At 34.4% G+C, this 14847-nt stretch overlaps 2 protein-coding genes across 6 annotated transcripts; both read left to right on the top strand.

Annotated features, from left to right (window-relative positions):
* Positions 1-294: 294 nt before the first annotated feature.
* Positions 295-7811, top strand: LOC110803468 (DEAD-box ATP-dependent RNA helicase 21). 5 transcript variants are annotated; one of them, XR_008929771.1, is made up of 4 exons: positions 301-459; positions 1754-4085; positions 4798-4860; positions 7371-7811. XR_008929771.1 is itself a non-coding variant. In XM_022008980.2 (2 exons), exon 2 carries the CDS (start codon positions 1803-1805, stop codon positions 3960-3962), a length of 2160 nt encoding a protein of 719 aa, XP_021864672.1. In that variant the 5' UTR covers positions 301-459; positions 1754-1802; the 3' UTR covers positions 3963-4244. The 5 variants fall into 5 exon arrangements, 1 of the variants encoding a protein (XP_021864672.1); XR_008929763.1 differs by having other exon boundaries at positions 4795-4860; positions 7367-7811; XR_002537451.2 differs by lacking the exon at positions 7371-7811 and having other exon boundaries at positions 295-459; positions 4795-5174.
* Positions 7812-12766: 4955 nt separating this feature from the next.
* Positions 12767-14822, top strand: LOC130466094 (uncharacterized). Its single transcript, XM_056834818.1, has 2 exons — positions 12767-14213; positions 14549-14822. The coding sequence occupies exons 1-2, from the start codon at positions 13076-13078 to the stop codon at positions 14560-14562; spliced, it is 1152 nt and encodes a 383-aa protein (XP_056690796.1). The 5' UTR covers positions 12767-13075; the 3' UTR covers positions 14563-14822.
* Positions 14823-14847: the final 25 nt, after the last annotated feature.

The raw sequence follows: 14847 nt of genomic DNA, 5'->3' as shown, positions 1-14847 counted from the left end.
CATACATAGTGACCTTTATTGTTTACATAATGTCTATAATAAATTAAACACTAATTTTTTTTAGATATAATAACCATTTTTCAATCAAAGTTACCCTTTATTTTAAAAGAGAGTGATACCTTAAAATTCATATTATTTCAGCACAATATATACTATAACACCAATTTGATATCATCCCATTTCCGTACCAACCCAAGATTTTTCATTATAATTTTAATAAACACATTAAAACAAATAATTATCAAATTATTGATCTTTATTTAGACATGGTGTATAATAAATTTAATGTGTGGACCTTCGTTTAAGAATTACGGAGTATAGCCGTATAGGCATTTGCTTAACCGACTCTAACCTTTAAATACGGAGAACAAATTTTCATTCCAACCTTCATTCATCTTTCCCCAATTCGAGGAACAAAAACGAATACAGAGATAGCAAACCGCGCAAATCAAACTTTTGGTACGTTACTGAATTTTGTTATTGAGCTTAGTTCGTATGATTTGCTCTATTATTTTTGTATTTTTTTTCTAGGTTTTTTTACTCCATAAATTAACACTTCTTTCTTGAATTTTTTTTCTGGAGTTTGTATGATTTGCTTAACTGGTATAAAATTCAATGGTTTATTGTTTTATTTTGTAGGTTTTTATGTGTTTTCTCAACTGGGATGTTGATTTGGGTTCGCATTTCTTGTTCATTAGGGTTTTACCCCTTTTTTCACTCCCCGACTTCAATTTCTGTGTTATGTGTTTTTTCTTTCAATTTGATGGATTACGATAACTTATTGCTTGAATACATTTTGGGGTTTCTCATGTTTCTTTCTGAAATTGGTTTTTGGGAGTGCCCGATTGTCTGCATAAGCCGTTAGTACTCCTGAAATTGGGATTGGGTGTAATTGGTTATTGAGTTAAAAGTCTAGCACTTTTGAAATGAGGATACTAGACTTCTACATTTTGGCTTGATGGGGATGAATTTTGCTTTTTTTTTTTTTTTTTGTTTTATCTTGGCCTGCCTTTAAGAAACTTTGTTTTAAATTTGAGATTTTTTTTGTTTTGGGGATCCTGTATGGGCACTTGACAATATTCGATCCTAGGTCTTGGATGCGTTTAACCACATTAGCTAGTTGGCATTCACAAATTTGAGTGTTTTGTAAGTCGAGCATAATTAATTGCCTGGTGCATTACTTGCTGACTTTATTTATTTAATATGGACATCCTTGTTGAAGTAGTTGATAGATGTGATAAAGAAGTCCTTGTTGTGAACTGCAGCTTTATAGTTCTTCAGATTGCTTGTATCCAATGTTGGTATTTCTTCAGAGTCTGTAGCACCGCTGCACAGGTTTCCCAAGTTTGTATATCATTTTTTTCCTTGTAAGTACGTTTATGATTATTGCTTGGTGATCTGTATGTTGGATATCTTGTTTGTATTCATCTAATCGTCTTCTCTGTCTCATAATTAAGTTGACCAAGTTATATGCATATTCTGGCTTTCGGTACTAGGTTATTGTCTTTTGAACTTTCATGTAAGTATGGTTGTCATCATAAGATGTTAGTGATTCCTTATTATAGCTTATGAACATGAAAGGCTTGAGCTAGTATGGTGTAATCTTTAGATATCCGTTTTCTTTATATAATCTGTTTGAAGAACCTCTGTGCAGTTGCTATCTATTACTCATATTCTATTGAATGAGGGTACATCTTTCAACAACTATTGGATATCAATTTGTACTGAATTTTTGTGTGTTGATTCTGTCCAGATGTTTGGTTCTTTTTCAATAAACACAAGCCATACATAAATTCAATACCATGAAGAGACCCTTAGAGGAAGTTGCCAGTGTGGTTGCCTCTGTTGCGGTGGCTAATACCAGTTCTAACAATGCGAAGCCAGTCTTTTTGACTAAAGCGCAGAGAGAGCAGTTAGCTCTGCAAAAAAGGCAAGAAGAAGTTGCCGAACAGAAACGCCGTGCTGAGGAGCTTCTTCAAGGCCGATCTGCTGATATCCGATCCTCTGATTCTTCCTATCATCGCTCATCCCGGGACCATGACCGGGACCGCGATCGTGACCGTGATCATGACCGTAACCGTGACCGAGACAGGGACCGTGTGCGAGAAAGGGATCGTGACCGGGAGAGGGATCGTGACATTGAAAGGAGGAATCGTGAGAAGGAACGAGAAGAGGAGAGCAAAACTCGGGATCGGGCAAGGCTAGAGAAGTTGTCTGAAAGGGAGAGGGAAAAGGAACTGGAGCTTATTAAGGAACAGTATTTAGGTTCTAAGAAACCTAAGAAGCGTGTGATTAAGCCCAGTGAGAAGTTTCGCTTCTCTTTTGATTGGGAGAACACAGAGGACACCTCCCGTGACATGAATGCTCTGTATCAGAATCCTCACGAGGCTCAGCTCCTGTTTGGTAGAGGTTTCCGAGCTGGAATAGATCGTAGGGAGCAGAAGAAGCTAGCTGTCAAAAACGAAGTTGAGTTGCGCGATGAAATTCGCAAAAAGGATGGTACAGAAGAGGGGCCTGAGGATGCTGCTGCACAACGTCGCCGGGAGCAAGCTGCTGAATCATATGAGGGCCATGATATGAAGGTTGACCGCCACTGGTCTGACAAGAGGCTTGAAGAAATGACTGAGAGGGACTGGAGAATTTTCAGGGAAGACTTTAACATATCTTACAAAGGATCTAAGATTCCCAAGCCAATGAGAAATTGGTTGGAGAGTAAACTGACTTCGGAGCTATTGAAAGCTGTGGAGCGAGCTGGCTACAAGACCCCATCCCCTATCCAGATGGCAGCTATCCCTTTAGGTCTCCAACAACGAGATGTCATTGGCGTTGCAGAGACTGGTTCGGGTAAGACTGCTGCTTTTGTTCTTCCTATGTTGGCTTATATAACTAGGCTGCCACCAATTACTGAAGAGAACGAGGCTGAGGGTCCTTATGCTGTGGTTATGGCCCCTACTCGTGAATTAGCACAACAGATTGAAGAGGAGACTGTTAAATTTGCCCACTATCTGGGGATTAAGGTTGTCTCTATTGTTGGTGGACAATCCATTGAGGAGCAAGGATTCAAAATTAGACAGGGATGTGAAATCGTTATCGCAACCCCTGGACGTCTCTTGGATTGTCTGGAAAGACGTTATGTTGTTCTAAACCAGTGCAATTATGTTGTTCTTGACGAGGCTGATCGAATGATAGATATGGGTTTCGAGCCCCAGGTTGTCGGTGTGCTAGAAGCAATGCCTTCAAGTAATATGAAGCCTGAGAATGAAGAAGAGGAGCTTGACGAGAAAAAGATATACCGTACCACGTATATGTTCAGTGCCACTATGCCACCTGCTGTAGAGCGGCTTGCCAGGAAGTATTTGAGGAATCCTGTGGTGGTGACTATTGGTACGGCTGGGAAAGCTACTGAGCTCATCACACAACATGTGATCATGACAAAGGATTCAGAAAAAACTTATAAGCTACAAAGACAGCTTGATGAGTTGGGTGATAAGACAGCTATAGTGTTTGTTAACACCAAGAAAACTGCTGACGTGCTTTCCAAAAATTTGGACAAATCAGGTTACCGAGTCACGACATTGCATGGTGGGAAATCCCAGGAACAGAGAGAAATAAGCCTTGAAGGTTTCAGGACCAAGAGATACAATGTGATGGTTGCAACAGATGTTGCAGGACGTGGTATTGATATACCTGATGTTGCTCATGTGATAAATTATGATATGCCTGGGAATATAGAGATGTACACACATCGTATTGGTCGTACTGGAAGAGCTGGGAAAACTGGTGTAGCGACAACATTTTTGACTTTGCATGACACTGATGTCTTTTATGATCTGAAGCAGATGCTTACTCAGAGTAATAGTCCTGTTCCACCTGAACTTGCAAGACATGAAGCATCAAAGTTCAAACCTGGATCAATTCCTGATAGACCTCCCAGGCGCAATGAGACTGTTTTTGTGCATTGATGATTTTGCTTAATGTGGCTGTTGTTTTTGTGCATTGATGATCTTGCTTCTTCAAGACAGATTTCTGATAGAGTTTCTCTGGCACGAACTTGAATGTCTAGGATTTCTGCATTGGAATTTCATGTGAGTAACTGCAACTGTTTAACAATTGTTACTCTGTTATCAGCTTTATTTTTTAGTCCATTAGTTTATTAATAGTTACTCCTCTCTGTCTCTCCCCTGACAATAGTTCTCATTCTGGTTTTATGACTATATATGGGTTAAGTTCAAAAATTGTGTTAAGTTGTGGGTGTTTTTTTTTTTTTTTTCTTTCACTTCTGTTTGAAGCATTTAAAACTTGTTTAATATGAGGTTTTGTTTCATGACTTTTGACATGCTATCTACCATTTGGTCTTTTATGAAGTCTTATTTCCATTTGAAAGGGTCAACCTACCCCCAAAAAAGAGTGTTATAATGATCCTTCCCTCCTCAGTCCTCACATCATCCTACTTGAGAAGTAGTTTATGTGTCACCCTCTGATTCTCTTATTTGTTCTCCTAATCATTAGTCATCAACTCCAGTTGAAGCATTCTCTTAAGATGTTCTTTCCTAAACTATCACGTGATCCATAAGAGCACACTAGTACTGTACTCTTCCCCTTTTTGATGATTAAAGTACTTAAATCAATTCTCCGTAATTAACCTTTTTGATACGAGTATATGTATATGACAGTCTACATTATGGCTTTTGATTGATACGTGCATAGTTCTGTAAACTCCTATTTGCCGTTTAGGCACTGTCTTGCAATGCTGCTCCCTGTAATCAACATGTTCTCTTCTATTTTGGTTTTCAGCAGGGACAAGACTCAAGAGGTTGGAGCTGAAACAATGTACACATGAATCATGATGTAATTAAGCAGGCAAGGACCTTTTTATCACAACTCTGTTGCATTTGCATTACAGTTTGGGTCGTTAAGGATGTATAGTTTTACAGAGGGAGGTAAAAAGTAAAAAGTAAAAAGTAAAAAGTAAAAACTGTGCTCGTATATTTGAAGAATTATGAGTTCCACAGATGAGCTGTATGGTTCACCGTACACTTGATGAGTGATGTAGGATACTACGTATTTATGGATTGAAGGATTTCAAATGGAAATCATCATCCTCTACCATGTATAGATGAACTTGGAAGTGTAAAGGGTTGTTAATTGTTATGGTTAAGGACCTCTTAAGCTAATTGCGTTGATACTGTTAAAAATCAATTAAAATGCCCAACGGGGTCCGCCGCGTTGAAACTAAACCTAAACCTAAACCACACACGGCACACCGTCTCCACATTCCACAATCATCAGATGCCCAGATTGTTATTCAATCACCAAAATGACCAAACTACTATCTCCATTCAAGTCCACATTCAAATACAACCCACCCAATTTCATTTCAATCACACAATCCATATCAAACTACGGAAGTACTCCAACTTGCAACAAAAGAGATAAAACACGAAACCAACAAAAAAAATGTTGAATAAAGATAAAACTCAATTGAACAATCAATCTAAGGCATTGGATTTCTCATTGGAAGTTAATCTAAGGTATTTGGCTTTCTCATTGGAAATTAATCTAAGGTACTGGATGTCCCCACTTGCAAATTATTGCGGCGATGTATTGTCACAAATCACAATACTATTGTGGCATTGAAATGAATCCAACGCATTACTACCTCCACAGCTCCACCCAAATTGCAGTACGGGTAAATGTTACTTTATTAATATTTGAGTAAAAGTTACGTACATGGTTAAATAAAGTGGGTTTATTAGGAGAGAGATATAGTTAGAGATACTAAGATTATGTGCATTTTTTACCAATTTCTCTCTCATCTTTCTCCATCTTCCACCTCATTTTTCACTAACTTGACATATCTCTTACTTAAATCTCTCATTTTCCTTCTACAATCTTAACTCAATGTCATTAATTTCTCTTTTTTACTTTTTTTTACTTTTACGTATCCCCACTTCAAATTCATATTAAAAAACAATTATTAATTTTAATAAAAAATAAATATGAAATTAAATTATCATACAAAATTTTCTAAAAAGTAATTATCATTCAAAATTTTCTAAAAAGTAATTATCATTCAAAATTTTCTAAAAAATAATTATCATTCAAAATTTTCTAAAAATAATAATATGCAAACCATGAAGTTGCATGGCCATCACAGATTACTTGAATTTGGCGCATGCATGGTGCCAACTCTAGGCACTTCAGTCCACATTTGGAGCAAAGATCAGTACAGGAAGCAATCAAAATAGGTAATTCATGCAAGTTGCCATTGAATTTGGCCCCACATTCCATATTTATTAACTTGACGTTGGGTCACATATCCGACCCGGGTCAAGTTAATAAAATTTTGACCCTTGTACACTGTCAACATTGTAGTCATTTTGTCATGTCAATTATCACTTGACCCGAGCTACATGTCAAGGTTGTACGTACTCTAAGTGGGAAAAGTACGTTACAGGGTATATTATTTAAGGAATATGGGGCAATCTGCTAGGAATTGAGGGAGTACATATTACGGATTAACATATTTTTGATTTAAAAAAACGTAAAAATATATTTTACATGTTCTTATTTTTTAAATGACATAATTATTTAGTTATGTTTTCCAATGCACGATTTTAAACATTAATATCTTCAATTATGGATAAGAAAAATTATAAAAAGTTGACATTTAAAAACTATTTATTGAAACGAAATTAATAAAATCCTACACGAAAGGAAAACAAATGAGTTTATGTAAATTGCGTCCAAATCCAATTGTGTCATGTAAATAAGAATTGGGGAAATATAAAGTATGTAGTACTCCAATTAACAACGTATGGTCAAACTCTGGGTATAATTGTATAAATAGTGCAAAATGCGAACCATGGGAAGTCCAGAGTACTAGTTACGTACAAGAGGGAGGCTACATCGCTGGTAACCAGCGACACAATTACTCCATACCCGGGATAAAATTATAATTTCCGCTCAAGAGTTGAAAAGTCAAACAAAGTATTATGTATGGGCAACAATGACAGTAATTAGTACAACAATGACAGTATTTTAATACAACAATGACAGTATTTATGCAAACGATGACAATACTTATATAACACTTGTATACATACTTTTGCTCATTCATTTAATATGCAACACTTTTATCCATTCATTTAAGTGGTCTCTTTACTTTTTATATTTAATTACAGTTGTATACATAATTTCCTTTTTTTGGGTGATTGTGACAGTATTTTAATACAACAATGACAGTATATATACAACAATGACAATACTTATATTACAAATGACAGTATATACCAAGTTAGCAACACTTTTACACATTTATTTAAAGGTGGGCCATATTTCTAATTTTTTTTTTTTTTTTTTAAAGGTAGGTATGGGGTAATATGTCGCTGTTTACCAACGATGTAGCCTCCCTCTTACGTACAATGGTGTAAGCTACTCCGTATAACTTTATAAGTAGTAAAATAAAATGAGAGTGAGTGTGTGAGTGAGTGAGTGAGTGGTAAGATTGTTTAGGTCATGCACTTGGGTTGAGATATTTTGATTCATGTTGGGGTTGTCCTGTAACTGTTTGGGTTTGTTATTTCCCATCACCAATTATTTTTAATCATTTTTTTATTTTTGTCGTCTTTACGATTATGCTTATTATCATCTGCACTTCTCCAGTACACTTTTGCTTTCGTCGGTCAAATTTTACGGCAACTTTGCTCTATTTTTCTCTCTTTATTCTTTTGGCTACTTTCTATAATTGTACATTGTTTTTAACTTTGTTACTCCCCATTTCATTTTATACTATTTTAGGGTTTTGTCTTCGTCAATTTTTAATTTACAATAGATTGTACAACGTATTTTTTATGGATTGAGACTATGTTTTTTTAATTCAATTGCTCATTCGGGGTTACCATATTTAGGTCCTATTCTTTAGAATTGAACTGAATTGAATGCTCTTGAACTGAACTGAACTGAACTGCACTTAACTCAACATAATAGAATATTATAATAAATAAATAAATAAATAAATAATAAATAAATAAATAATAAATAATACTTCCTCCGTTCTGCAATAGATGCATCGTTTCTCTTTTGGACACTATTCATTAACTAACTTTGACAATTATTCTTTCACATTATGTAAAAACAAACATAGTCAAGTGAGATCTTGTTAAATTCGTATCAAGGTGAGGATTCCAAATATCAATGTTTTTTTAATTTTTACTTACACGCAATTAAAGATACTAATGTTCAAAAAAGCATGTTGGGATGCGTGAAAAAAAGAAATGATGCATCTATTGCGAAATGGAGGAAGTAACTTAACATAATAAATAATAAATAATAAATAATAAATTAATTTAATAAATAATAAGTAATAAATAATAAGTAATAAGTAATAAATAATAATAATAATAATAATAATAATAATAATAATTATTATTATTATTATTAAGTTGAATTGAATTGAATTAAACTGAACTGAACTGAACTGAACTGAATCGCGAAATAAGTCATGAAACTGAAATTAAGCTAAAAAGAACAAGGCCTTAAAACCTTACTCTCCTTAAATAACTAAATTAACTTAAACAGTATAAATTAATCATTTTCTCTTGCTAGTGTTAAAAGTTATGCTTAAAATTAGTGTGTTAGTGGTCCTTAATTTTAGGAACATGATTAGTTATAAATATTATTCAAAAGGTCTTGCATACATAAGGTGTACAATAAATTTTAATTTGTACACCAACATAACTTTTACCCAGTTTCTCTATCTTCTACCCACTTTTCTCTCACTTTTATATTATTAAAAATAAAAGTTGATAGATAAACATTTTAAAGGGTTAAATGATTATTTTATACATTATTAGTAATTTTAAAGAAATATTTTTTATTAAATTGAAAAATTTTATCACTAAAAAATAAATAACTTTTACATATATAAGGGTAACGTACTTTTAAGCATTTTACGTTAACTTTAACTTTGGTGTACATTATACACTTTAGATAAATGTTGTTGATTTGTTGAAACTTGTCATTCCAATTTGATTATACATCAAAATACAAACACTCAAGAATGTGGAACGAATCCACATTACAACTGCCACTACAAGAATTAATTTGTATCTTTAACGACAATCTAATTACGACGGGTTAAAAATTTCGTAACAACCAAATATAGACGGGAACCACCGTCGCAAATGTCTTTTACGACGGGTTAACGGCGGAATTTTTCATTAACGACGACCCTCTTTTATGACGGGTTCGCGACAGGAAATCCCGTCATTAATCAACGATTATTAATCAATGATTATTGGTCTTTAATGACGAAATTTCTCGTCGTTAATGATATAAATTTTTGTAGTGATACTTATACGGAGTATATTGTTAATTCGCAATCTATCTATATATTATACTAAAAAAGAGGAAATCAATGTGGTGATGACAAATGTCAATACATGATTCGCTTCTCTTATAAATTAATAAAGTAATTAAAAAATTATTAATCTAAATTTAAGTTGTCTTATTTAAGGAAAGATATGCGCTAGAGAATATATATTATATATTGTTTGCCAATATTAATCTTAAAGATTCTTTTAATAATAAACATTCTAAAAATACTAATAAAAATAGAAAATGTAAAAAAATATGCACAAATAAATATTTTATTCCCGTGTTTATATAAACGTTATGTAAATATGGTGCACTGAATAAATTACCATTTAAAATGAATATTCTACAAAATATAGCATAAAATATACTCATAAGTTTTTAGGATACTACCTATAAAGATGACATGTTGCTTGTCTAATTTATTTATTTTAATCTAAATATTAATATCATTAAATTTGGAAATATGGTACATAATACAAGACATTATAATGTACTACGTATCTATCTATCTATCTATCTATCTATCTATATGCTATACTAAAAGAGAGGGTACCTCAATGTGATGCTAACACATGTTATTTTTAATTTTACTTTTCATTTTTATTGCCTAAATGTATACCATTTGTATTAGTGTATATAGATAAGACAATCTATATTATTGAATACACGGTAAAATAATATCTATTTACTAAGTTAAAGAAACTATTTAATTTAAAGATTTTATTGACTTCTATTGTCTATATACCACAAAGATAATATGGAAAATAATACAGAGAGAGTGCATTCTATATACATTTTGTAATATATTGGCGAAATTATAATACGACTATAGTACTCTGACTTCGTAGTACTTATAATATGACTATCACAATATTATACGTACTCCGACTACATAGTACTTATAAGAAAAGAATATCAAACATTATTTTAAAAAAACATTTTATCTATTTATTTTTTATTTGCAACACTTCCCTAAAACAGAAAAATTGCAACACACTATAAATGGAAAACTATTTTGTATGATTTGACATTTCACCCTCACTTTAATCTATTTATTAATTATAATCTCTCAAACACCAAATAAATAATGGAACATCTTTTCGGTTTTACCCTTATATTAAAGAAGTTTGATTCCTTCTTAATTAAGGGTGAAAAAGTGTACGTTCCAACTACATAGAAACGGAAAAAGTTATCTTAAAAAGATCACTTCCCAACTCTTTCACAATTCTTTTATTCAGTAGTCCTTCAGTCCCTTTATTTGCATCATATTCATCTTTGGTATATCCGTTTGAGATTACTCCATACATTAAACGATCAGTTTTCCCTCTTGCTCTCTCTCTATCTCTTCTGTCGTTGACCACTTTATCAACTCATGTGCATTTGTTACACTCAATTCTAAATGAAGTAAATTTTGGCCATGGGACCATCAAAGGGGTTGGAGTTAGTGTATTAGATAGTTAACTGAAAAGGTAACGTCATGTAATATTGACCAAATATAGGTATGCTACATTGTTAGTGGGACGGGTTTTGGGGAGGCCTTTATGCAACGCCCCAAGTGGGAAGGGGTGGAGGAAAGCTTAATTTGGTGGGTGATGCGGATAGAAAAAGTATATGCCTCAGGTGACAATGCAATGATGAATTTTAAATTGTACCCTCCCAATTACTCGCATATCTTTCATCTAATTGATCGTGAGTAGTATTTTTATCAACTAACCTACATATTACAACCTTTTATTTATTTATTCAACTACACTAATAAGACAACCAAATTGAAAAATACTCTAAAATAGAGTTTTAAAATTGAAAACTACCAAAAAAATAGGGTATATGATGGGTTGAGATAAACAGGTGGGTGATGGAGCGAGAATGAATTTTATTTTATAGATGGGTAGCACACATATTGTGGGTGGCAGGGATAAGAATGAGATTTTAGGTGGATACGGGTGTGGAGGGACAATCCTCCGCACCCGCCACGGCGCCTCGCCTTAACTAAAAGTCATCTGATAAAGTACATGATGTGTGTAAGTGCTAAGTGATCGGATAATGATGTAAATGGTAGGGCGAGTATTTGGTGAGTAGATGAGTATAACTATAGTAATAAAGTGTATATGAGAATAAACTATAGAAAGAAAAGGTATATGAGAATAACTTTATGTTCACACAGGTGATGAGTGAGAGTGAAAGTAATTTTATCTACATACCTTATTTGTTTCATTTTTATTTTTTTAATAAATAAGATATGAAATACGACAATAACAAATCTAGCCATAATTAATTTAATTAGAAAATCAAGCTCTATCTTGGTTAATTGTCAATAGATATAGTTTAGATTTCATTCAAATTTAATATTTTGCGTAACAGATTATAAATCGTGCATCACACGGGTATTATACTAGTATCTGACTAATACAACAATAAAAATATCCATACCTGCCTTATCATCCACTTGCTAGTCTCGCTAGTCGCCAGTCGCCACCAACAAATCCGCCCCCCCTGCCCACACGACCATGCAAAATTCGCCTCACCTGGCCAACTCTATGTCTCGGATCTCCTCGATCTATAAAGGGTTAAAAGTCTAAAAACAAGAATGTAACTTTGGCCTCTTTATTTATCTTGTGTGTGCATCTGCACCGACAATGTAATATTTGATTCGTCATGATCATATCATCAAGTTTAGATCATTGATTTGCTCATTTGAAATCAATCCAAATAAATACACATGCAATTTTATGCACAAATTTTCATGATTTGATTTCAAAACATAAGCTTAGATTATTCTGAATTCATGTGGTGATGGATGTGACAATCTTGCTAAATCTGGAATAATTTACTGCTCTACATCTAGATCATTTTGTTGATTGGACATATTAGTATTATTTAATTTATAATATTGTCCTAATTAAATCCCACTTGACACCATCCACAACAATCAACGTAAATGTAATCCATGTTCCTAGACAATAAACTCCAAGAGACGTGGGGTTTGTCAATCGGAAGCAACTACAGGATTTGTGTGCAAGGATGGCAACATGGAGTTTTGTCGATTTTTCGTTTTTTTTATATTGTCCTAATATAAATATGGCACATTCTTGTTTAATTTAGAGGTGCATTAGATTGGTAGTCTTTTTAGTATTCATGTGATCTTAGGGAATCTTTTTTCAAAGGTTATTTCTAAAAAAGTAAGAAAATTAAACTAATAACTGCTAAAATGGGTTTGCAATAACCATGTGTCATCAACCATCACTTCAAAAAAAAAAAAAAACATATGTCATCATTGAATAACTATTGAGAATATCATGTGAATATCATCCACATCAGCAACAGTCACATGCATTTTTGTGCATTGTAGTATAGCCTTTATTAGCTTTGTCTTTTTCTGATCTTGTATTGATCCTAGGAAGATATCCTAGCCGTTATTTTGTTGCTTTGTACAGCTATTCCTCGGTTAGAATAGTGAGCTCATGTATATAAGGGAAGGAGGAGAAGGGGCGCAGTTTGGTAACACACAATACACAGAATTACAGAAAGAAAGGAAACTGGTTCTGATTGAACCAAGAAAACCAAAACCAGAGTCTTTGTTTTTCTACATGGTATCAGAGCAAGGTTGGAAGATCTTGCGTAAAGGAAGAAATACAAAGGCTCACACAACCAAAAACCTAGCAAAGCTTCAAGCTTTTTCGAATTCAAAACTGAAAACATGTCTGAAACAAACTCAAACACAAACACAAACCTTAACCCTTACAAAGATCCTCTTTTTATTGCTGTAAATGAAAGTGCAGCAACACCTCTGGGAAGCATTCTCCTTGATGGAAACAATTTTTTTAACTGGAACAGGAGCATTAAGATTGCTCTTGGTGCAAAGAACAAGCTTGCCTTTCTGGAAGGAAAGCACCCTAAGCCTTCTGAAGGACCAGATGAAGTGCAGAAGTGGACTAGGTGTGACTATATGGTGAGGTCATGGCTGTTGGCTACCATGAAACCTGGTATTGCAGGGAGCCTGGTGGGTATGCCATCAACCAAAAGGCTATGGGAGGAAATAGTTGAGAGATATGGACAGACAAATGCCCCTCAACTGTATCAGCTGAAGAAGGATTTGTGGTTCCTAGAGCAGAACAATCTGAGTGTAAGTGAGTATTACTGCAAATTGAAAGATCTGTGGGATCAAATTGCAGAACTTGAGGACATACCTGAATGTTCATGTGGAGCATTAGCTAGATGCAGTTGCAGCATTGTGAAGAAACTACTGGAAATGGAATCCACAGACAAGTTGATGAAATTTCTCATGGGACTAAACCCTGGTTATGACCAAATGAAAACCAATTTTATGGGTATGGATCCTCTCCTACCTGTGAACAAGGTTTACAACTTGGTGATGCAGGTTGAAAAACAGAAGCAAATCTCTGGTGAGCTTAGCCTTGGCCCTGAGACAAGTGCATTGGCTGTGAACAGACAGGGCCAAAGCTTAGGACCATTGCTGAGTTTTGACCAAAGGGAATACAAGAGGAAGCAGAGGGAGAAATGGGAGAAGGAAACAAAGACATGTGACCATTGTGGGATGAAGGGCCACTTGAAGGAAGAATGTTTCAAGTTGGTGGGATATCCAGACTGGTTCAAGAACAACCCTAAGGGAAAAGGAACTGGGAGACAAGCTGCAAATGTTTCAAGGGAAGAAGAAATGCTGACTGGAGACAATCCCTTGGATGTGCTATCTCACCAAGCAGAAGGTACTGGTACTAAGCATGATAACAATTTCATTTCTTCTGTTGTACAGGAAGTTATGAGAGCTCTGGGGGAGAAACATAACACAGGAAGTACCAGCCAGAGCAACTTTGCAGGTAAAGAAGTTTTGGTTTTGTCCAGTGATGCAAGTGCTCATAACAATTATTGCTCAAATACATGGCTCATAGATTCTGGTGCTAGTGATCACATGACTGGAAATCTAAAAAATTTGAAAAATTTAAAGAGTTTAGATAAACATATAAGAGTGGGGTTACCTGATGGGAGTGTAAAAACTGTGAAAGAAATGGGTAGTGTGGTGCTGAATGAGAAGGTGACACTTGATGATGTTCTGTATGTGAATGATTTCAAACACAACTTGCTTTCTGTCAGCAAGCTTCTAAAGAAAAGTAACTTATCTCTGTTGTTTGATAAATATGGATGCTCTCTTCAGGGCCTTTCCACTAATGAGAGGATGATACTTGGGAAGAATGAGCATGACTTGTACAAGCTCATCCTAGAAGAGAGGAAATGTAAAGGAGAAGAAGTTGGGAAGAAAAAGGGATGCATGACAGCAGAAAGAAGGGAACATAGAGACATAAGAAGTTGTAATAAAGTAGAAAATCTTGACTTAATTCATGCTAGACTTGGTCATGTATCCATTTCCAAGATGAAACACTTATCTTTTTGCAAATGTGATGAACTTAAGAGTTATTTCTGTGACACTTGTTCTCTTGCTAAACACCACAGGCT

The sequence above is a fragment of the Spinacia oleracea genome, chromosome 1 (genome assembly GCF_020520425.1).
Source record: "Spinacia oleracea cultivar Varoflay chromosome 1, BTI_SOV_V1, whole genome shotgun sequence".
Taxonomy (NCBI): Eukaryota; Viridiplantae; Streptophyta; class Magnoliopsida; order Caryophyllales; family Amaranthaceae; genus Spinacia; species Spinacia oleracea.
The sequence above is the reverse complement of the archived record's forward strand: the minus strand, read 5'-3'. Positions and strand labels throughout refer to the sequence as shown.